The 25,097-nt window shown below is 50.7% G+C and overlaps 1 protein-coding gene and 1 long non-coding RNA gene across 2 annotated transcripts in view; one reads left to right on the top strand and one right to left on the bottom strand.

The window, feature by feature from the left end:
• Positions 1-12,496, bottom strand: part of septin3 (septin 3) — a 28,530-nt gene extending 16,034 nt beyond the window's left edge. Inside the window, exons 1-2 of the mRNA XM_069908484.1 lie at positions 12,334-12,496; positions 1,988-2,116 (exon numbers count right to left, since the gene is read on the bottom strand). Coding sequence (XP_069764585.1) covers positions 1,988-2,116; positions 12,334-12,496 — 292 coding nt within the window. The remainder of the gene's footprint in view (positions 1-1,987; positions 2,117-12,333) is intronic.
• Positions 10,449-25,097, top strand: part of LOC138748388 (uncharacterized) — a 29,372-nt gene continuing 14,723 nt past the window's right edge. Inside the window, exons 1-2 of the long non-coding RNA XR_011347986.1 lie at positions 10,449-10,556; positions 21,307-21,572. This is a non-coding gene — a long non-coding RNA (uncharacterized lncRNA). The remainder of the gene's footprint in view (positions 10,557-21,306; positions 21,573-25,097) is intronic.

Raw genomic sequence — 25,097 nt, 5'->3', positions numbered from 1 at the left:
TGGGAGTTGTGGGCTGGTAGCAATTGATGACATTCAGCTTAAATAAGGCTCAAAGAATTATTGAGGAGCCTTTCCATCCAGCACACAGTATCTCTGACCCACTATCGTCGGGAGGGAAGTACAGGGACATCGAAATCAGGACGGCCAGGCTGGGAAATAGCTTCTTCCCTGCAGGCTGTGATTCTGATGAACGGTAGGACATACATGGTAAACAAAAGGACATTGAGGAGTTCTGTAGAACAGAAGGATCTGGGGAATACTTTCCTGAAAGTGCTGTCACAAGTGGACGGGGTCAAAAAGAGAGCTTTTGACATCTTGTCCTTCATAAATCAAAGTATCAAATACAGGAGTTGGGATGTTATGGTAAAGATGTGTAAGACCAAATCTGGAATATTGTGCGCAGTTTTGGTTTCCTGAACTACAGGAAAGATATAGGAAAGATTGAAAGATGGGAGAGAGGGTTTGGAAAATGTTGCAAGGAAAAAAAGGGGGGGGGAGAAGGGGGGGGGAGAGAGGGAGGGGGAGAGAGGGAGGGGGAGGGAGGGAGGGGGAGAGAGGGAGGGGGAGAGAGGGAGGGGGAGAGAGGGAGGGGGAGAGAGGGAGGGGGAGAGAGGGAGGGGGAGAGAGGGAGGGGGAGAGAGGGAGGGGGAGAGAGGGAGGGGGAGAGAGGGAGGGGGAGAGAGGGAGGGGGAGAGAGGGAGGGGGAGAGAGGGAGGGGGAGAGAGGGAGGGGGAGAGAGGGAGGGGGAGAGAGGGAGGGGGAGAGAGGGAGGGGGAGAGAGGGAGGGGGAGAGAGGGAGGGGGAGAGAGGGAGGGGGAGAGAGGGAGGGGGAGAGAGGGAGGGGGAGAGGGAGGGGGAGAGAGGGAGGGGGAGAGGGAGGGGGAGAGAGGGAGGGGGAGAGAGGGAGGGGGAGAGAGGGAGGGGGAGAGAGGGAGGGGGAGAGAGGGAGGGGGAGGGGGAGAGGGGGGGAGGGGGAGGGGGAGGGGGAGGGGGGAGAGGGGGAGAGGGAGGGGGAGAGAGGGAGGGGAAGGGAGGGAGAGGAAGGGAGGGAGAGGAAGCTGGGAACTGAGTTACAGGGAAAGGTTAAACAGGTTAGGACTTTATTCCCTGGAGCATTGGAGAATGAGGGGAGATTTGATAGAGGTTTACAAAATGATGAGGGGGACAGACAGATTAAATGCAAGCAGGCTTTTACCATTGAGGGTGGGTGAGACAAGAACTAGAGGCCATGGGTTAAGGGTGAAAGGTGAGATATTTAGGGGAACTTCCTCACCCAGAGAGTGGTGGAAGTGTGGAACGAGCTGGCAGCTGAAGTGGTGGATGTGGAGCTCAATTTCAACATTTGAAAATAGATTGGAGAGGTACACGGCTGGGAAGGGTATAGAATGTGGAATGAGATGAAGTGGGGACTGTGGGCTTGACATTTGAGAAAAATTTGGACAGGTACATGGATGGGAGAGGTATGGAGGGATATGATCTGGGTGCAGGTCAGAGGGACTATGTAGAATAATAGTTTAGCACAGACTGTTTTGGTGTTGTGGTGTTCTCTGGTTCTCTGGAGAGAAATTTTGACAATTGCTTTAAGTTTTGAAGGGCATTCTTAGACTGTTCTGACAGGATGTGGAGGTTGTTGATAAAGTGGCATTTGTGGTCCAGATTTCATTGAACTTAGGGGGGATTAAGTATCCAGCCCATGGACAGGGATTTGTGAGTCTACCAGAGATGGGTCCATGGCGAGGATCACCAACGCACAGAATCTAGAACTGCCATCTTGCAACAGTCTGCAGCAGACAGGAAACTAAACAGAGAGGTTATTTCTTCCAGTCTCCCAGAAGGAAAGCTGAGTCGTACTCCGTGCCATGGTGCCTGAGGATCTGCCTGTATTCGCATTGTCTCCTCAGTGTCCGTTGTCAGGGAAGGTATTGGAACTTTTGTCTCCCATGACTGAAAACTGCAAGCAGAGGCACTAGTTTGAAAATCGTCTCACCGTGGCCAACTGTTTTGATCTCCACAGTTTTAGGGACTTTCTCTTCCCGATTTCTACCACAGGATTTCCGACTGACTTGCGACTTAAAGAGTGTGTTCACCAGGGTTGACTTTCCCAAGCCACTCTGCCCTAGAACAAGAAAGGAAAGGTAATTGGTATTGTTTTAAAAATGGGAAAGGGGGAATGGAAACAAAATGGCAGCACTGGTGCGGGTCCGGGGAGAGCAGGGAACAGAGACGCAGCTCTCCCTCGTGGGGTCCTGACGGTGTTTTATTTTAAAATCCTGCAACCACAGGGTCTGGGCCTAAGATGGCAGCATCTGTGTCCGCCAGTGGCCTCGAGGGGTTGCAGACTTGGGGAAGGAATGGCGGAGGGCCCCAGAAAACGGGAAAGCCATTCTCCCTCCCTTTGAAAAGGAGAAGCAGAGGAAACGGCCCATGGGACGGTGACCATGGCAGTGGACCAGTGAGGGATCAGTGGCTGCAGAACACACGGGCAGTGGGCTATAGGCGATGAGGCGAGGAACCTGTGTAGGCTGCTGGCGAGTGGCAGCCAAAGAACTGACAGCAGGCTGCGGGCTGCTGGAGACTGGCTCGAGTCTGGCTGAAGGGGTACCAGGTATTGGAACCAAAGGGTTCTGAGGATGGGAAGGGATCCAGAGGGGCACGTCAGAGGTTTGGATCTTGAACTCAGGTTGTCGATAGTTTGGACTGAGGCCTGTGTGGCTGCAGAGACTAAGGAAGCGCTGGAGGCAAATCCACGGGCACTCAGTGACTCATTTGCTTTCCTTCCTCTGACTGCAAGGGGTTCTGGGCAATTTCTGCCAATGACAAATCTGTCTGCCTTGCTACAGACTAAAGCAAAATTCATTTCATGACAGTAAAGGAATCTTGAATCGTTGTGTAAAAAATACCCTTCAGATCCTCGAGGAACATCAGATGCTGTAGGTTTCTGAGGGGCGCTGGACAAAGTGGTGACTTTCCGTCTGCCTTACAGTAGACAAAAGTTAAAGATCCTCGTTAAATCTTAAATTCCCTGAGAATATGTGAAAACCATAAGAAAACAATTTTGAACATCAACACTATCCATGGCTCTTATCATCTTCTCTACATCTATCAGGTCACCCCTCAGCCTCCTTCACTCCAGGGGAAAAGAAACCTAGCTTGCCCACAACCTCTCACCACCATTAACGCCCTCTGGTGCAGGCCACATCCTGGTGAATCTCCTTTGCCCTCTCTCCAGAGCAGCCACATCCTTCCCACAGTGTGACAACCAGACAATTCGGTGAGTGTGCTCCAACCAGCATTTACTAAAAGCTGCAATAGAACATGCCATTTTGTAATCCAGTCGATGTCATATCCTTTCTTCATCAACCTCTCCATATGTGTGGGAGGAGTCACGTGATGGAGTAGTGGCCGGACGGTGAACTCCAGCCCTCTCCAGAAAAGTCGGGAAAAACAAAGGAAAACACAAAGGCACAGAAATAAAAGTTACAGAAAAAAGTGAGTATAAAGGTGGAAAGAAGATGGCGACAAAAAAAAGAAAAATCGAAAGCAACGGTAAGAAGAGAGGAAGAGAAGACAAAGGAGGAAAAAGGTGAAGGCCTTACCTGTCCGAAGAGGCCCGCTGCGGAGAGAGAAACCCGCTCCCTCAGGTCAGTAAATAATGGACTACAAAAATGGCTCGCAGAGCTGAGTAAAAGTGCGCAACCGTGCATGCGCGATTCCTCGCGCATGCGCGATGCGAATGAAAAAAAACACACCGACAGGAGGGGGGACCAGCTGGGGAGTCGATCTCCACAGCCGGCAACGACAGCTGCAGAACACCTGCAGCAAGAAGAGACCACAGAAGACAATAGAAACAAGAAAGAAGAGAAGGAAAGGGCACCAAAGAAACAACAGATGGCCAACCCAAAGGAAGAAGAAGAGGAAGAGGAAGAGTACAGTGAAATAGAAGAAGAAAAGAAAGGCAAGATAAAGGATATACTTGCTCTTATTAAAGGATACATGGAATCATTTAAAGAATGGCAAACACAGGAATTTAAGGATTTAAGAAAAAGAATAAACAACACAGAAGAGAAAATGAATAAAATAGAGATGACCTTAACAGAAATGGGAAAGAAAATGGACAAGATGGAAGAGCGGGCAGTAGCAGCAGAAATGGAGGTAGAAGACTTAAAAAAGAAATTGGAGGAATCTAATAAAAAAACTAAAGAGACACAAGAACTACTAGCTCAAAAAATAGATACAATGGAAAATTATAACAGAAGAAATAACATAAAGATAGTGGGCCTTAAGGAAGATGAAGAAGGCAAGAATATGAGGGAGTTTATAAAAGAGTGGATCCCTAAAACCCTAGGATGTCCAGAACTACAGCAAGAAATGGAAATAGAAAGGGCACATAGAGCATTGGCCCCTAAACCACAACCACAACAAAAACCAAGATCTATTGTAGTAAAATTCCTAAGATATACTACAAGAGAAAAGGTACTGGAGAAGACAATGGAAAAAGTAAGAGAGGGCAACAAACCACTGGAGTATAAAGGGCAAAAAATCTTCATCTATCCAGATATAAGTTTTGAACTCCTAAAGAAGAGAAAAGAGTTCAATACAGCAAAGGCGATTTTATGGAAGAAAGGGTATAAATTTATACTGAAGCATCCAGCGGTATTGAAAATATTTATTCCAGGACAACAAAACAGACTATTCTCGGATCCAGAAGAAGCACGAAAATTTGCAGAACAATTACAAAAATAGACTGAGGGAGGAAGACGGGTAATGAGAGTTAAAATGATCACGATTGATATGTATGTGGGTAAAGACAAAAATAGACTGAGGGATGAAGACGGGTAATGAGAGTAAAAATGATCACGATTGATATGTATGCGGGTAAAGAGGTATAAGAGTGAATAGAGACAATGTGCATACGTGAAAGTATCTGTACTTAGAGGAAAATATAGATAGTATAGACAAGAATTAATAAGGGAAGGTAATGGAATAGAGAGAATAAGGAGGGAATTAAAAGAGTGACCTTTGTGACATATGAGAAGTGAAATCTTTTCTGGGGGGCGGGGTGGGGGGAAATAGCGGTCACTGCAAAATCAGTTGACGCTTGCGAGTAGATTCGCAAATCCAATTGGAGAGGGGAGATGTGGTTGTCCGACAAGGGATAAAGGACAACTCAGGAGGGGAAGGGGAGATTGGGGATAAATAATATAGAAATAGGAGAATAAGGAAAATGTTGGATGTTGTAGGAATGTTGTCTTATAAAGAGTTGAAAATAAGAAAACAGAAATGGAAAAGGAGGAAAGGTAATGATGGAAAAACGGAAAGAGAAGATAAACAAAATATAAAAGGGCTACGCTGAACTATATGACTTTAAATATTAATGGAATACATAACCAAATTAAAAGGAAGAAACTACTAAATTTAAATGAATAAATGTATTCCATTAGAAAAAATAACATATAGGTTAAGAAATAATATTGAAATATTCAAACAAGTATAGGAGCCTTACATTAAATACAATAGCGAAAACCTACCGGGGACAAACATTACCTAAGTTGATGGAAGGAGAAGGAAAGAAAAGAATGGACTCAGTAGAATTTCTGGTGTATTTTTGTTGAATGACAACATTGTCTGACTGGCTTAATGCAACCTAGATTGTGTACCTAAAATGGATGAGAGTGGGGGGTGGGGGGGTGGCTTGGGAGGGGGGGGGGAGAAAAAGTCACTGTATATGTGTGAAAAAGAAATAGTGTATATCATGGCTAATGTGATTTATGGTGTGAAAAATAAAAAATTTTAAAAAAAACAAAAAACCTCTCCATATGTGTGACGACTCTCACAGTACCGTGCACTTGGACCCTGAGGGATCCTCTCTCTGCTCATCAACATTCCTTCATGCCTTATCGAATACATTGTGAAGTCAAATGCAGGTTGGACCTGCACAATACATCACCTCACCCTTTTATTTATATTTATATAAAAACCCCAGTGTTTAATTCAAGTTCTATTATTATCCGACTGCACAATTGCCACCTGGAGAAACAGGCAAAAATGTGAAACCACACGTCCAGACATAACACACATACAGACAAATTATACATATGCAGAACATATACTTTTAAATTTAGACATACAGCACAGTAACAGGCCCTTCCGGCCCACAAGCCTGTGCCGCCCAATTAAACTACAACCCCAGGTACATTTCGAACTGGAGCACCCCCGGGGAAAACCCACACTGACACAGGGAGAATGTACAAACTCCTTACAGACAGCGCAGGATTCAAACCCCAGTCCCGATCACAGGCACTGTAAAGATGTTGCGCTAACCGCTTTTATATAAAAATAAATAAATATTGTTTAATAAAGAGTAGAATCTTTGAGGGTTCGTACGAGCAGTTAATTCAGTCTTTTGGTGACCTCACTGCCCGTGGGAAGAAGCTGTTCCTCAGCCTGGTGGTGCTGGCTCTGATCCTCCTCTATCTCTTCCTCGACGGGAGCAGCTGAAAGATGCTGTGTGTGGGGGGAGGAGGGGGTGGTGGAAGGGGTCCTCAAAGATTTTGTGCTCCTTCTTCAGACACCGATCCCAGCTACACTGATCAGGAACTGCACCGACACCACAAAGGGATTATCTGCACTGATGCAGGTCACTTTTATTCTGCACTAATATGACATTATTTATGAATTGATTTATCTTTTGTGCCTTGTATCTCTTTTTAATTCAATGTGGTTATACTTTTTTTTTTTAAACAGAGGACCCATTCAGCTACACACAAGAACTGTAGTGCAGATATGCATTGTGCCATGTAAACGACAGTGAACATAATTATCAGTCATATTAGTTATTAACAAAGTCTGCAGACCCTGGGTTCAAGTGTGCTGGAAAAACTCAGTGTCAAGCAGCGTCCACAGGGAGGGAAGGTTTCCCAAGGTTTCAGGCTTTAACCCTTTACTTTGCATGGACGCTGCGTGACCTGCTGAGTTTCTCCAGCATGTTTGTGGATTGCACTATCAATGATCAATTCCCCTTTGGCTCTATCCATTCTACATCTTGTGTGGCCAGGCACAATTCAAATGGCGTCCTCAAATTTGATAATGACACCACGGTCGTTAGCAGAATTGCAGTCGGCAATGAGGAAGCATGCAGGAGGGAGATAGATCTGCTCGTCACAACAACAAGCTTGCACTCAACGTTAGCAAAACCAAGGAGTTGAATGTGGACTTCGGAAGGAAACCGGGAGAACATGAACCAGTCCTCATCGAGGGCTCAGCAGTGGAAAGAGTACGGGACTTCAAACTCCTGGGTGTCAACTTCTCTGAAGATCTGTCCTGGGGCCTCCAGGTCAATGCAATCGTGCAGAAGACTCGCCAGCGGCTATACTTCATGAGGAGTTTGAGGAGATTCGGTCTGACACCAAAGATTCTCAAAAATTTCTCCAGTTGTACTGTGGAGAGCATTCTGTCTGGTTGCATCACTGCCTGGTACGGAGGAGCCAATGCACAGGACAGGAAAAGGCTACAGAGGGTTGTGAACTTGGCCAGCGCCATCACGGGCACCAGACTTCAAAATGTGGTGTCTTAAGAAAGCATCTTCAATCCTCAAGGACCCCCACCACCCAGGCCATGCCCTCTTCACTCTGTTACCATCAGGAAGGAGGTACAGGAACCTGAAGACGAACACCCAGCGGCACAAGGGCAGCTTCTTCCCCTCCGCCATCAGATTCCTGAATGGACAGTCCTCACTTTCTCCTATTTTCATGTACTATTTATTTATTTTTGAAATGTAATTTTCAGTAACATTTCCTCTGTGATGTGGCTGCAAAACAATGAATTTCGTGACATGTTCATGACAATAAAATCTGATTCTGATTCTTAAAGCAAAAAGAAAGGCGGAAGATTGCCTGCAGCAGGGGGAGACACTGAGTTCATCCTAAGGGACCCTTTGCAAATGTCGGAGCTGTGAGTGAATCTCAGACTGCTGCCCACTGTGGGAGTGACAGTCCCGGGGGCATTGAGATGCAGAGATGACTCTGGTTACTGGCTGCATTATTGCTGTGTCACAGACAGGAGGTTGATGTTTGTGATGCACAGCCAGTGATGGGAATATGGTCCAGCGTGTATGTGCAGTCGTGTTGTGCATGTGTCATGAAACCTGTAAGTGAAGATGTTTTGAGGGGCTGACGTCAAAACATCTCTATGTCGGAGAGACTGGGTGCAGACTGGGAGCAGACTGGGAGATCGCTTCACTGAGCACCTTCGCTCTGTCTGCATCAGTGACAGGAACCTCCCAGTGGCCAACCACTTCAACCCCACACCCCACTCCTGCACCGACATATCTGTGCACGGTCAAACCAAGTCCACCCTTAAATTGGAGGAGCAATACCTAATATTCTATCTGGGTGCTCTCCAACCGGATGGCAGGGACACCGACTTCTCTGGTTTCTGCTAGACCACGTTTTCTTTCCTTTCCTCCAGCTCTCCACCCCCTTCCCTCTCCATCCACAGAGCTATCCCCCCCTCCCCCAATTTTCTCCTCTCCCCTCTCCCCCACCATTTTCTTCAGGCCACACCTGACATTTTTCCAAAACTTATTGAAGGGCTCAAGCCCAAAACATTGGTTCTGTATCTTTACCTTTTGATACACTGTTTGACCTGCAGAGTTTCTCCAGCATTGTGTTTTTACAGACTTCCGTGTTTTACTCCATTAATACATCAGAAACAGGAGCAGGAGGAGGCCATTTGGCCCATCAAGCCTGACCTGCCATCAAATGAGACTGTGGCTGACCAGGCTGAGGACTCAGCTCCAGCTGCCTGCATTCTCCCATCAACCTCTCATTCCCCGACTGTGCAAAAACCAGTCTACTTGTGTCTTCAGTACAGGGACAGCCTTCCTTGGGCAGTGAATTCCACAGATTCGCCACTCTCTGGGAGAATCAGTTCCTCCTCATCTTTGCCTTAAATCTACTCCCAAATCTTGAGGCTGCGTCCCCGAGTTCTAGTCTCACTGATCAATGGAAACAACCTCCCTTCTTTTATCTATTCATTTCATGATTTTATATGTCCCTTTAAGATTCTCCCCCTCATTCTTCCAAAAGAGCATTCAGATCCAGGTAATTCAATCTCTTCTCCCAGGTAAACTCCTTCATCTCTGGAATCAACCTGGTGATCTTCCTCTGCACCACCTCCAAAGCCAGTACGTCCTTCCTCAAGTAAGGAACTGCCCACAGTTCTCCAGATGTGGCCTCACCTGTACCCTGTATGCAGCAGAACCTCCCTGCTCTTAAGTTCAATCCCTCCAGCAACGAAGGCCAACGTTGTACTGAACCTGCAAACTAACCTTTTTTTGCGATTATGTCGAAGGGCTCCCAGGTCTCTCTGCACAACAGTTGTCAAACAATGTCAGCAAATTCAGGGAGAGAATGGAGAGTTCTTTACCCAGCATGCACAGCGGCAGAGAAACAGGTCTACCTCTGAGACAGCTTTGCAAACGTTCAAAGCTAGAGCTCAGGCAGTTGGATGCTGGGTCAAATCTCCTATTCCACATGACCTGCTTCTTTAGAAAGATCCATTGTTGCCTTGTGCAAGCAGTGGACCATTGTTACAAGGATTTGGTGCATTAAAGGCTATCTGCCACCCATAACACTGGACAATGAAGATTTTGTTTCCTGAACACTTTTGGGTGTATTTTATGGATTTTGGGCTGCTGATCACAAAAATCACCTTAAACTTTTCCTATCACTGTTTTCTCGATATAACATATTTTTTGTGATTTCCTATCATATTTTAAGTCCACTTAAAGCCTACAAAGCCACAAAATGCAATGTGTCATTGACAATTCATGTTCTGCATTCGCACTTAAGATGTCTTCCCTGCTGATCCTGGTGCAATCAGTGACGAACACGGTGAAAGGTTTCACTGGGAGATTGTGACCATGGAAAAGCGGTATCAGAGCAACTGGAATCCATCAATGCCAGCCGACTATTGTTGGACACTGACATGAGAGGCATCAGATGCTGAGTACAAGTGAAAATCATGGGCAAAACATTTTTAGGTCAGTTGAACTAACTCAATGTGTCAGCGTCGTTATGCGATTAAACAGGCTAAATTTAATCAAAGTTAATGTTTCTCCAACTTCCTACATGATACAACAAATCTGAAATTATCTTTGTGTTCAGCTTGAAGTCGTCTATCATAATCCCCAAATATTTTTCAGAAAGCGAACCTTTTGAAAAAAATTGTTGTCCAGTGTAATGTGCGTCTGCATGACATCTGCATGGGAATTTGAACTTCTTAACGAACCCAATTTATCACGGGCTTGACTTTCTGCATCTGGAACTAATTGGGCCATGGAAGAAACTCCAGCTGTGACCTCTGACCTTTTGTAGATCTGAGTAATAAATGAACCAAAGTCTCCAAATTAAAGTTTGACCATCTGTTTATTCCTCCCCCAGGGTTATCTGAAGGCCCTCCATGCCAGCGCTGGAGGTGGGAAACCAAAGGACCCCTCCTCGTCCGACCGCCTGCCTGCATTGCCATACCAGAGGGCATCACAGAACCTTGAACAGGTACAGCAGAACCTCCCTGCCATTGCGTGCACAGGACAGGCTGCCTGCAAGGGCACTGATTGACCATGATGGTGTATGGACCCTCCTTCCCCCTCCACTCCCCTCTGGCTGAATGCTTCTCAGATGCATCCCCCACACTTACTGAAGACTCCCCCCATTCCCAGATTCCTCAGTCCCATCAGTTATTCCATCCACTTTACATTGTGCCTGGAAGAAGGTGAGGAATCTAACCTCATTGGGATGTTTTCAATGAAGGTTTTCAAAGGAATAACCTTAATTGCCTTGCCCTCTTGTTTTATTCTGCATCACCCATTGTGAAAATTACCTCAGAATCTGGCATCAATAAGATTGAAAGAGTGCAGAGAAAATTTACAAGTATGTTGCTGGGATTTGCATCAGTGGAGCAGACTCAATGGGTCGAATGGCCTACTTCTGTTCCTTTATCTTGTGAACTGAGTTACAGGGAAAAGTTATACAAGTTAGGTCTTTTTTCCCTGGAGCGTCAAAGGATGAGGGGAGATTTGATCGAGGCACGGTTAGCGCAAATGCTGTTATAGTGCCAGTGACATGGGTTTGAATCCGCCCCTGTCTGTGAGGAGTTTGTACATTCTCCCTGTGCCTGCGAGGGTTTCCTCCCAGTCTCCAAAATGTACTGGGGTCGCAGGTCAATTGGGTATAATTTGGCAGTACGTGCTTGCGGACCAAGAGGGTCTGTTACTGTGCTGAATGTCTAAATTAAAAAAAAATAAAATTAGGGGGAATTTCTTCACCCAGAGGACGGTGGGAGTGTGGAACAAGCTGCCGGCTGAAGTGGTGAATGCGGACTCAATTTTTACTCTTAATAAGAATTTGGACAGGTACCTGGATGGGAGGGGTATAGAAAGCTGTGGGCTGGGTGCAGGCCAGTGGGACTAGGTAGGATATTTCAGCACAGACTAGATGGGCTGAACAAACTGTTTCTGAGCTGCAGTGTTCCGTGTTTATCCCTAGTCTGAGATGAACAGCCTTAGAACCCAGAGTTTCCCCTATCAGTCCTACTCCTCGGCTCCTTCCCCTTCGCCCTGTAAGAGGTTCCCTTTCTGAGTTTTGTATCTTCCCCATCCATATCCACTGGATGTACACCAGTCTGCTCAGTTCTTCCTTAGTCTCAGCCAGTCTGACACACAGGGTTCATGAAAGATCCAACTCCAGCAAAGAGTTTGCGGAGGTTTGGTATGACACCGGAAACCCTGGCAAATTTTTACAAAGGTGTGGTGGAAAGTGTGCTGACTGGCTGCATCATGGCCTGGTATGGGGGACACCAATACCCCTGAATGTAAATCCCTGAAAAAGGTAGTGGACATAGCCCAGACCATCACAGGAAAAACCCTCCCACCATCAAAAACATCTACAGGGAACATTGCCGACGGAGAGCAGCAGCAATCATCAAGGATCCACACCACCCAGCACAAGCTCTGTTCTCGCTGCTGCCATCAAGAAAGAGGTATCGGTGCATCAAGAATCACACCACCAGGTTCAGGAACAGCTGCTCCCTCTCCACCATCAAACTCCTCAACAACAAACTCAATCAGGGACTCAATTAAAGAATCTGACTTTTGCACTTTAAAAAAATTCTCTCTGTATTGCACAGTCAACGTACATGTGTATGTTGTGTAGTTTTTTTTTTACACGACCAATAAGTGGTAATTCTGCCCAGCCCGCAGAAAAAAAGAATCTCAGGGTTGGATGTGATGTCATGTGTGTCCTCTGGCAATAAATCTGAATCTGAACTCCTTACCCACGACCATGATGTTAAATTCGAATCCTGTCTTCATCGTTTTCCGTCGCATTTGCTCGATGATGGTGTCAATCCCCACATAGCCCAGGAGCTGAGAGCCCATCGCCGATGGTTTCATGGGCACAGCCGGTTTGGGTTTAATCTCTTGCGCCACCTCCGACATCCCGGAACCCAACCTTTTATCCTCTTCCAAACCTTCAAGGAAACAGATAACAACAGGATGAATCCCGCAACCTGACCTCTCTTTAATATCGCACTTCAGGACATCAACAGCCGCCACGTGTAGGTCAAGCCTTCCACTCCATGTCACATGCCAGAATCGGGAGATGTAGGAGAGACCATAAGTCTGTAAGACATTGGAGTAGAAATAAGGCTATTCAGCCCATTGAATCTGCCCCACCATTTAATCATGAGCTGATCCACTTTTCCACTCAGCCCCACTGCTCGGCCTTCTCCCCATAACCTTTGATGCCCTGGCTAATCGAGAACCTATCAATTTCTGTCTTAAATGCACCCAATGACCTGGCCTCCAGAGCCACCTGTGGCCTTAAATTCCACAGACTTACCGCCCTAAGGCTGAAAAAAATTCCTCCTCATCTCTGTTCTCAGGGCACACCCTTCAATTCTGAACTGGTGCCCTCTTGTCCTAGACTCTCCCACCATGGGAAGCACTGCCAGACTGAGACCACTCGCATATTGGAGGAACAACTCCCTTATCTTCCATATGGGCATCCTTCAACTGGATGGCATCAACATAGACTTTTCCAGCTTCTGTTAAAACCCCCCAGACCCCCACCACCCTCTTACCCCTGTCATCTTTCCCCCAGATCTCTTTCTCTTTCTCACTCTCCCTTTTTCCTGTCTCCTTTCACAAAGCCAAAATCAATTCTTACCTCTCTTCTTATCATATCCAATTAACCCCTTTTGTTGGTCTGGACTCCTCCCCCAGCCAGCACTGTCTTTATGCTGACATCTTCCTGTCCTTTGTTTATTCCTTGAAGAGGGGCTCAGGCCCCAAAACATCAGTAATATATCTTTACCTCCTATGGACGCTGTGAGACCAGCTGAGTTCCTCCAGCATTTCTGTGTGTTTTTACAATAACCTTTCTACATCTACACTGTCCATGCCTTTCAGACTACAGATGTTTCAATCTGTGGTCTGCATTCAGGGACTCCTGGTGAATCTCTTCTGCACGCTCTACTGCTACCACATCCTTCCTGGAGTGAAACCTGAGATCCAGCACCTCTAGGTTCAAGAACAGTTACTTCTCAGGCTTTTGAACCCTCTCATACAACCCTAACCATAAACTAATCCTGCAGAGTGAAAAATCAGTTCACTCTATTGTGCACCTCCCTCTCCCCCAACACTTCTCAGCTTCCACTCTCTCACCCCTTACCTGTCAGCCTGAGCTCCTCACCCTGCCCCTTCTCCCCACCTTTTTATTCAGCTGCCTGCCTGTTTATACCTGACAAAGGGCCCAGGCCTGAAACATTGGTTCCCCTTAATGGATATAGCGTGACCTGCTGAGGTTCTACAGCATGTCTGTGCATTGCCCTCTGTTGAAACACGACGTTGGGTCTTCCACCAACTGTAACTGTGAATATTATTATCTATCCTTTATTTAACTTCTTTCATGTAGACATACAGCACGGTAACAGACCCTTTCGGCCCATGAGCCTGTGCCACCCACTTACACCCAATTGATCTTCAACCCCCAGTACCGAAAGGTGGGAGGAAACTGGAGCCCCCAGAGAAATCCCACATGGTCACAGGAATAACATACAAACTCCTTACAGACAGCGCTGGATTTGAATCCCGGTCCTGATTGCTGGCTCTGTAACAGTATTGCGCTGACCACTAAGCCAACCGTGCCTCCTGTCTCTTCCTTGCCTTGACTGGGGCGTTGAACTCAGTACGTATGTGAGGTGTGAGGTGGATTAATGTGAAGTAGGTTTGCATGGGTCACCATTAGGGGTTAGTCCAATAGATTCTGAGAGGCATAGATAAGTTTGTCTCCCAGGGCTGCAGGGGGGACACGGTGCGTGCAGGGGGGACACGGTGCGTGCAGGGGGGACACGGTGCGTGCAGGGGGGACACGGTGCGTGCAGGGGGGACACGGTGCGTGCAGGGGGGACACGGTGCGTGCAGGGGGGACACGGTGCGTGCAGGGGGGACACGGTGCGTGCAGGGGGGACACGGTGCGTGCAGGGGGGACACGGTGCGTGCAGGGGGGACACGGTGCGTGCAGGGGGGACACGGTGCGTGCAGGGGGGACACGGTGCGTGCAGGGGGGACACGGTGCGTGCAGGGGGGACACGGTGCGTGCAGGGGGGACACGGTGCGTGCAGGGGGGACACGGTGCGTGCAGGGGGGACACGGTGCGTGCAGGGGGGACACGGTGCGTGCAGGGGGGACACGGTGCGTGCAGGGGGGACACGGTGCGTGCAGGGGGGACACGGTGCGTGCAGGGGGGACACGGTGCGTGCAGGGGGGACACGGTGCGTGCAGGGGGGACACGGTGCGTGCAGGGGGGACACGGTGCGTGCAGGGGGGACACGGTGCGTGCAGGGGGGACACGGTGCGTGCAGGGGGGACACGGTGCGTGCAGGGGGGACACGGTGCGTGCAGGGGGGACACGGTGCGTGCAGGGGGGACACGGTGCGTGCAGGGGGGACACGGTGCGTGCAGGGGGGACACGGTGCGTGCAGGGGGGACACGGTGCGTGCAGGGGGGACACGGTGCGTGCAGGGGGGACACGGTGCGTGCAGGGGGGACACGGTGCGTGCAGGGGGGACACGGTGCGTGCAGGGGGGACACGGTGCGTGCAGGGGGGACACGGTGCGTGCAGGGGGGACACGGTGCGTGCAGGGGGGACACGGTGCGTGCAGGGGGGACACGGTGCGTGCAGGGGGGACACGGTGCGTGCAGGGGGGACACGGTGCGTGCAGGGGGGACACGGTGCGTGCAGGGGGGACACGGTGCGTGCAGGGGGGACACGGTGCGTGCAGGGGGGACACGGTGCGTGCAGGGGGGACACGGTGCGTGCAGGGGGGACACGGTGCGTGCAGGGGGGACACGGTGCGTGCAGGGGGGACACGGTGCGTGCAGGGGGGACACGGTGCGTGCAGGGGGGACACGGTGCGTGCAGGGGGGACACGGTGCGTGCAGGGGGGACACGGTGCGTGCAGGGGGGACACGGTGCGTGCAGGGGGGACACGGTGCGTGCAGGGGGGACACGGTGCGTGCAGGGGGGACACGGTGCGTGCAGGGGGGACACGGTGCGTGCAGGGGGGACACGGTGCGTGCAGGGGGGACACGGTGCGTGCAGGGGGGACACGGTGCGTGCAGGGGGGACACGGTGCGTGCAGGGGGGACACGGTGCGTGCAGGGGGGACACGGTGCGTGCAGGGGGGACACGGTGCGTGCAGGGGGGACACGGTGCGTGCAGGGGGGACACGGTGCGTGCAGGGGGGACACGGTGCGTGCAGGGGGGACACGGTGCGTGCAGGGGGGACACGGTGCGTGCAGGGGGGACACGGTGCGTGCAGGGGGGACACGGTGCGTGCAGGGGGGACACGGTGCGTGCAGGGGGGACACGGTGCGTGCAGGGGGGACACGGTGCGTGCAGGGGGGACACGGTGCGTGCAGGGGGGACACGGTGCGTGCAGGGGGGACACGGTGCGTGCAGGGGGGACACGGTGCGTGCAGGGGGGACACGGTGCGTGCAGGGGGGACACGGTGCGTGCAGGGGGGACACGGTGCGTGCAGGGGGGACACGGTGCGTGCAGGGGGGACACGGTGCGTGCAGGGGGGACACGGTGCGTGCAGGGGGGACACGGTGCGTGCAGGGGGGACACGGTGCGTGCAGGGGGGACACGGTGCGTGCAGGGGGGACACGGTGCGTGCAGGGGGGACACGGTGCGTGCAGGGGGGACACGGTGCGTGCAGGGGGGACACGGTGCGTGCAGGGGGGACACGGTGCGTGCAGGGGGGACACGGTGCGTGCAGGGGGGACACGGTGCGTGCAGGGGGGACACGGTGCGTGCAGGGGGGACACGGTGCGTGCAGGGGGGACACGGTGCGTGCAGGGGGGACACGGTGCGTGCAGGGGGGACACGGTGCGTGCAGGGGGGACACGGTGCGTGCAGGGGGGACGTGTGTCTGTCTCCCAGGGCTGGAGTAGCAAACACCTGTACAAAGTGAAGGGAGGGAAGTTTAGGGGAGACATCAAGGGTAAGTTTTTTTTGAATGCAGAGAGTTGTGGGAGCCTGGATGCCTTGCTGCGGGTGGTGGTGGAGGCTGGAATATTGGGGGCATTTAAGAGACCCTTAAACAGGCACATGGTTGGAAGTAAAATAGAGGGTTATAAGGTCGGAAGGATTTTTTTTTGGTAGGAATAGGTTAGCACAACTTTGAGGGCCGAAGGGCCTGTACTGTGCTGCAGTGTTCTGTGTTTTGGTCTTGGCATATTGTGGTTAACTTAATTTAAATGTTTGTAGTTGATGTACCTCCAGTAATTGTGAGGCTGCATCAAGAAAGAAGTCCAGTGCCTCTGTGCAGTGTACCCATGTATATGACAATCTCTTCCTATCGTCTGCCTCCTGCTTTGACCCTCCTGTAGAACATTGATGCCCACCAGCTGAAGAACCATTTGTGCTGATTGTACAGAGGAAAAAGCCTTGCAATTCAAAAGCACCATTCACCACCTGCTGGTAGCCCCCTATAGTAACAAGTCCCCCCAACACTAACCGTGTGTCCCCTACACTAACCATGTGTCCCCCTACACTAACCGTGTCCCCACTACACTAACCGTCCCCTACACTAACCATATCCACGTCGCCCCTACACAAACCACGTCCCCCCTACATGAACCACATCCCCTACACTAACCGCATTCCCCTCCACTAACCGCGTCCCCTACACTAACCGCGTCCCCCTACACTAACCGCGTCCCCCTACACTAACCGCGTCCCCTACACTAACCGCGTCCCCTACACTAACCGCGTCCCCTACACTAACCGCGTCCCCTACACTAACCGCGTCCCCTACACTAACCGCGTCCCCCTACACTAACGGCATCCCCTACACTAACCGGGTCTCCTACACTAACCGTGTCCCCTCTACACTAACCGTGTCCCCTCGACACTAATCAACATTAACCTACATTAACCTTATACCCCTACACAAACAACGTCCGCCCTACACAAACCACGTCCCCCCTACACTAACCACGTCCCCCCTACACTAACCACGTCCCCCTACACTAACCACGTCCCCCCTACACTAACCACGTCCCCCCTACACTAACCACGTCCCCCCTACACTAACCACGTTCCCCCTACACTAACCGTGTCCCCCCTACACTAACCACGTTCCCTACATTAACCTTATCCCCCTACACAAACCACGTCCGCCCTACACTAACTACGTTCCCCCTACATGAACCACATCCGCTACACTAACCGCATTCCCCTACACTAACCGCGTCGCCTACACTAACCGCGTCGCCTACACTAACCGCGTCGCCTACACTAACCGCGTCGCCTACACTAACCGCGTCGCCTACACTAACCGCGTCGCCTACACTAACCGCGTCCCCTACACTAACCGCGTCCCCTACACTAACCGCGTCCCCTACACTAACCGCGTCCCCTACACTAACCGCGTCCCCTACACTAACCGCGTCCCCTACACTAACCGCGTCCCCTACACTAACCGCGTCCCCTACACTAACCGCGTCCCCCTATACTAACCGCGTCCCCCTACACTAACCGCGTCCCCCCTACACTAACCGCGTCCCCCCTACACTAACCGCGTCCCCCCTACACTAACCGCGTCCCCCCTACACTAACCGCGTCACCCCTACACTAACCGTGTCCCCTACACTAAGCTACATTAACCTACATTAACCTTATCCCCTATACAAACCACGTCCGCCCCACACAAACCACGTCCGCCCCACACAAACCACGACCCCCTACCTTAACCGCGTCCCCTACACTAACCACGTCCCCCCTACACTAACCGCGTCCCCTCTACACTAACCGCGTCCCCTACACTAACCGCGTCCCCTACACTAACCGCGTCCCCTACACTAACCGCGTCCCCTACACTAACCGCGTCCCCTACACTAACCGCGTCCCCTACACTAACCGCGTCCCCTACACTAACCGCGTCCCCTACACTAACCGCGTCCCCTACACTAACCGCGTCCCCTACACTAACCGCGTCCCCTACACTAACCGCGTCCCCTACACTAACCGCGTCCCCCCTACACTAACCGTGTCCCCTACACTAACCTACATTAACCTACATTAACCTTATCCCCTATACAAACCACGTGCGCCCTACACAAACCACGACCCCCTACACTAACCACGTCCCCCTACACTAACCACGTCCCCCTACACTAACCACGTCCCCCCTACATTAACCACGTCCTCCTACACTAACCACATCCCCCCTACACTAACCACGTCTCCCCTACACTAACCACGTCCCCCCTACACTAACCACGTCCTCCTACATTAACCACGTTCCCCCTACACTAACCGTGTCCCCCCTACATTAACCGTGTTCCCTACATTAACCTTATCCCCCTACACAAACCACGTCCGCCCTACACTAACCGTGTCCCCCCTACACTAGCCGTGTCCCCCCTACACTAGCCGTGTCCCCCCTACACTAGCTGTGTCCCCCCTACACTAACCATGTCCCCGCTACACTAACCGTGTCCCCTCTACACTAACGGTCCCCTCCAGACTAACCATGTCCCCTACACTAACCACGTCCCGTACACTAACCTACATTAACCTTATCCCCTACACAAACCACGTCCGCCCTACACTAACCACGTCCCCCTACACTAACCATGTCACCCCTACACTAACCACGTCCCCTCTACACTAACCGCGTCCCCTACACTAACCGCGTCCCCTACACTAACCGCGTCCCCTACACTAACCGCGTCTCCTACACTAACCGCGTCCCCTCTACACTAACCGTGTCCCCTCGACACTAATCAACATTAACCTACATTAACCTTATACCCCTACACAAACCACGTCCGCCCTACACAAACCACGTCCCCCCTACACAAACCACGTCCCCCCTACACTAACCACGTCCCCCTACACTAACCACGTCCCCCCTACACTAACCACGTCCCCCCTACACTAACCACGTCCCCCCTACACTAACCACGTCCCCCCTACATTAACCACGTTCCCTACATTAACCTTATCCCCCTACACAAACCACGTCCGCCCTACACTAACTACGTTCCCCCTACATGAACCACATTCGCCTACACTAACCGCGTCGCCTACACTAACCGCGTCGCCTACACTAACCGCGTCGCCTACACTAACCGCGTCGCCTACACTAACCGCGTCCCCTACACTAACCGCGTCCCCTACACTAACCGCGTCCCCCCTACACTAACCGCGTCCCCCCTACACTAACCGCGTCCCCCCTACACTAACCGCGTCCCCCCTACACTAACCCCGTCCCCCCTACACTAACCGCGTCCCCCCTACACTAACCGCGTCCCCCCTACACTAACCGCGTCCCCCCTACACTAACCGCGTCCCCCCTACACTAACCGCGTCCCCCCTACACTAACCCCGTCCCCCCTACACTAACCCCGTCCCCCCTACACTAACCCCGTCCCCCCTACACTAACCCCGTCCCCCCTACACTAACCCCGTCCCCCCTACACTAACCCCGTCCCCCCTACACTAACCCCGTCCCCCCTACACTAACCCCGTCCCCCCTACACTAACCCCGTCCCCCCTACACTAACCCCGTCCCCCCTACACTAACCCCGTCCCCCCTACACTAACCCCGTCCCCCCTACACTAACCCCGTCCCCCCTACACTAACCCCGTCCCCCCTACACTAACCCCGTCCCCCCTACACTAACCCCGTCCCCCCTACACTAACCCCGTCCCCCCTACACTAACCCCGTCCCCCCTACACTAACCCCGTCCCCCCTACACTAACCCCGTCCCCCCTACACTAACCCCGTCCCCCCTACACTAACCCCGTCCCCCCTACACTAACCCCGTCCCCCCTACACTAACCCCGTCCCCCCTACACTAACCCCGTCCCCCCTACACTAACCCCGTCCCCCCTACACTAACCCCGTCCCCCCTACACTAACCCCGTCCCCCCTACACTAACCCCGTCCCCCCTACACTAACCCCGTCCCCCCTACACTAACCCCGTCCCCCCTACACTAACCCCGTCCCCCCTACACTAACCCCGTCCCCCCTACACTAACCCCGTCCCCCCTACACTAACCCCGTCCCCTACACTAACCCCGTCCCCTACACTAACCCCGTCCCCTACACTAACCTACATTAACCTTATCCCCCTACACGAACCACGTCCCCTACACGAACCGTGTCCCCCCTACACGAACCACGTCCCCTACACGAACCACGTCCCCTACACGAACCACGTCCCCTACACGAACCACGTCCCCTACACGAACCACGTCCCCTACACGAACCACGTCCCCCTACACGAACCACGTCCCCCTACACGAACCACGTCCCCCTACACGAACCACGTCCCCCTACACGAACCACGTCCCCTACACGAACCACGTCCCCTACACGAACCACGTCCCCCTACACGAACCACGTCCCCCTACACGAACCACGTCCCCCCACGAACCACGTCCCCCTACACGAACCACGTCCCCCTACACGAACCACGTCCCCCTACACGAACCACGTCCCCCTACACTAACCACGTCTCCTACACTAACCATATCCCCTTCACCACACATGTCAAACTCTGGCCCGCGGGCCAAATATTTGGCCTGCAAGATCATTTCAAAAATGTATTAGTGGTGGCCCGCTGGCCGTCACGCCAGTATATCGCATGCACAGTAATACAACAAATCCCAGAATGCATTGGCGTCAGCCCGCTTATCGCCCCCACCTCCTCTGTTTATGTTGCAGGGTTTCACCGTGGACTCTGGTTTTGGGGCCTGGCTGGTGTCAGGGGAAGCCAAGGCCGCTTCCCAGCGCCGGAACCGGAGGCCTCAGGCCTGACCTCGCCAGGACCGTTGCCCACTCCCCCTCCCTGCCACAGGCTGACCCGCGACTCACAGTGAAGGGGCCGCTGATCCGCCGAGATGCCGCCCTGCAGTGAGAGCCGATGCCCCCGGACTGTCGTTGTTCAACCCGATCGTCCGCAAACCCCGCCCTTCCGCACACAGGCCTGAGTAAGTATTATGAACTTTAATCTCAGGATAAAACGATCTTCCAATAGTTTCATGTCACTGTGATAAATATATTCTTGGTTAAAAATGGTCCTGCACCTGGATACAAGCTCATTAGGCATAAAACTTGAAAAGTGTGTCAATCAAAGGATATCTGTACCCATGGAAAAAGGGCACGGCAAATAATCCTGCTAGAGATCATGCCCACAATCAGTCACCCATTTGATTGTTTCAGGAATCATGTTATTCTCCCACATTCTCAATAGCCCTCAGATTTTACTATTCAACAGCACACTAGCAACATTTGACAAATCCTCTAATAGAGAAATATTATTAATTGAATATTTTATTTCTCATTTGTTAATGCTTCTGGAAAGAGTTTATCCAAAACTATTATTAAACATTTATTTTAATAAGAAAAAGTTTAACATTACATATGTTGAAAGAAGAGAAAACATGCAGATGTTGTTGAAAATTTTCAATAAATATTTAGTTCGGCCCTCGACTTAGTCCAAGTTTTTAATTTTAGCCCTCCGTGAATTTGAGTTTGACACCCCTGCACTATACTAACTCTAACCCCCTAACTCTAACCCCCTACACTAACCGTATCTTCCCTACACTAACCGTGTTCCCTCTTCACTAGGTGTATCCCCCTACACTAACCATGTCCCCCCTTACACTAACCTGAGACATAGGATTTGATTATATAGCAGTTTAAGTCAGGCATTGAAACAATGCTGGAGAAACAGCAGGTCAAACAGTTCACTTTATATAGCAAAGGTAAAGATACAGAACCAACATTTCGGGCCCGAGCCCTTCACCAAGGTGTGGCACTGTGTGAATTTCATACTTTGATCTTTATCTTTTCTGCATAAAGGACACTGTTTGACCTACTGAGATTCTCCAGCGTTGTGTTTTTACTTCAACCATGGTGTCTGCAGCTGTGTTTTACATGTTCTCTATCTGAGTTCACTCCACTTGCTGGTTTGGCCGGTATTGAAGGGATTGGGCCAAGAGCAGGCAAATGGGATGTGGTTTCCCATCCACATACCAATCCAAATGTCTTTTAACCATTAGACACTGAGGAGTCTGCAGATGCAGAAATCTGGAACTAAATGTAATTTGCTGTGGGATCTCAGCAGGTCGAGGGTCCTGTAGGACAAGAGGAACGGTTGTCTTTTCTGGACGTTTCTCGGTCTCGATAAAGGGTTTTGCCCAACATGTTGACCATCCCTTTTCTCCCTCTGATGCTGCTCAATGAGCCAATTTCAGAGGCTGGCATTTCACTGTCTTTTATACACTGTAATTGACCCCGCCTCTCCCACCTCCCAGACAAGAATGGTCTCTCCATTTCCCTTCAAACCCTTCCCCTCACAGTATGTGTGTACCCCTACATTCCCCTATCCTGGGTAAAAGCCTATGACCATTCACTTTATCTATGACCCTCATGATTTTCTACTATTTAAAATTTTTTTAAAAACATTTTACACTAAAACTCATGGTATCCGGCACCTATGAGGATTGGTAGATGCCGGATAAGTGTTTTTTTCTGGTTGCTTGAGACTTTCTCAAACAATGCCTAATACACCTCCATTAAGAATAAACCATTTAAAAGACAAAATACGATACTGTACTTTACCTGAAAAAACCACGCATAAATATATAAAGCAATTTACTTAATTTTCAGTAATTTTCTTTGAAAACATTTAACCTTCGCTGCATCTGCAGGTTCCTCCCCCTCCACAGAGACACCCGAAAGATGAACAATAGCATTATAGATAATTAACCCCCCACCCCCAAGTTTACAGATAAAACCTCTGATCAGAGCGACTCTCACTAATCAGGGATGAGGAGACACTTTAAGAGAGTCATCCCCAACAGCAAGCAGCATCGACCAGCTCTTCATCCTGGTCAACACCATTTTATTCATACACAACTTTGTTCAAACAGCTGCTAAGACCAAAGCCTGACCAAGGCTGAATATTTGCTCCATCTCTACTAAAAGTTTATGTTACTTCAGAGAACATTTACCATTTTAAATTTACATATTTTTACCTATTATATTCTTATTTATTTTAATTTTTTAAATTTATTTTCCTTGATTTATTTTTGCCGGTTGCTTCAATTCTGGATACCAGGGGTTTTACTGTATTTATTTCAGGCTATGAGCTTGTGACACCCAATTACGTCCAATTGACCTACAACCCCGTACATTTTAAAGATGGGCTGAAACTGGAAATACCACTCAGGGTGCAGGGAGAGTGTACAAACTCCTTACAGACAGCGCAGATTCCAAACTTGGGTCATCAGTGGTGTAGTACTGTTGCGCTAACCGCTACACTAACTGTGCCAGCACTATACCTCTGCGGTGTAATTCCAAGTTTCCTGCACTCCTCAAGTCCGTCACATCCTCGTGAATCTTTTTTGACCCCTATTCTGTTTAATATCGTCCTTCCTATTGCAGGGTGACAGGAACGGCACAGAGTATTCCAAATGTAGCCTCACCCGTGTCTTGTCTGGCTGTTATAACTCCTGTGCTATACACCCTTACAGAGGCCTTCTTCACCGCCATGTTTATCTGTGTCGCCTCTTTTAGGGAACCCTGCACCTGTACCCCTCGCTCCCTTTGATGCACCACACTTGCCAAAACCCAACCATTCCCTGCACAGCCCCTCCTGTCGTTTGTCTTCACAAAATTCAATACCTCACCCTTGCATGAATTAACCTCCATCGGCCATTCTTCATCCCACCAACAAAATGATCAAGATCCATTTTAATCTTAGAACATAGATCATAGAAATCTATAGCACAGTACAGGCCCTTCGGCCCACAGTGTAGTGCTGACCTAATAACGTACTCCAACAACAGCCTAGAATTTTCCCGCTCCATTTTTCTCAGTTCCACGTACCTATGTATAAATCAGAACCGTCTTCACTGTCCATGTGTTTAGAGGGTCACTGCAAACTTCCTAACCTTGCCAACTCCATTCTTATCCAATTTGTGACTGTAGACAACCAACAGCCGTGGACCCAGCACCAATCCCTGCGGCACACCCCTGGCCACAGGCCTCCAGCCTGAATAGCAGCCCTGCTGAACCCTGCTTATCAGGTTGACTCTGTATCCAACCGGCCAGCTCTTCCCCAGCCCCCAGGAGACCCGACCCTCTGGACAGAATCCTCGCTAATGTAGGCAGCTCCCAACACCCTGCCCAGTCTTGGTCACTTCGTCAAAAGATATGATCAAATCCGTGATTTTCCCATGCACAAAGCCATGCTGACAATCCCAACCTTTCCAAACGCTGGCAGACCCTGTCTCTCTGAGAGTCCCCTCCAATAATTTACCCACCACTGACGTTAGGCTCACCGGCCTGCGGTTTCCTGGCTTATTCTTGCAGCCTTTTGAAAATAAAGGCTCAACATTACAACCACCCTCCAGTCTCGCTGTTACCTCACCCGTGTCTAATGAGGCCACAAACATCTCCACCAGGGCTCCTGCTGTTTATTCCCTGGTGTCCCCCCTACAAATGTC

Source organism: Narcine bancroftii, chromosome 13 (genome assembly GCF_036971445.1).
Source record: "Narcine bancroftii isolate sNarBan1 chromosome 13, sNarBan1.hap1, whole genome shotgun sequence".
Classification (NCBI taxonomy): Eukaryota; Metazoa; Chordata; class Chondrichthyes; order Torpediniformes; family Narcinidae; genus Narcine; species Narcine bancroftii.
This window is presented reverse-complemented; position numbering and strand designations above follow the sequence as displayed.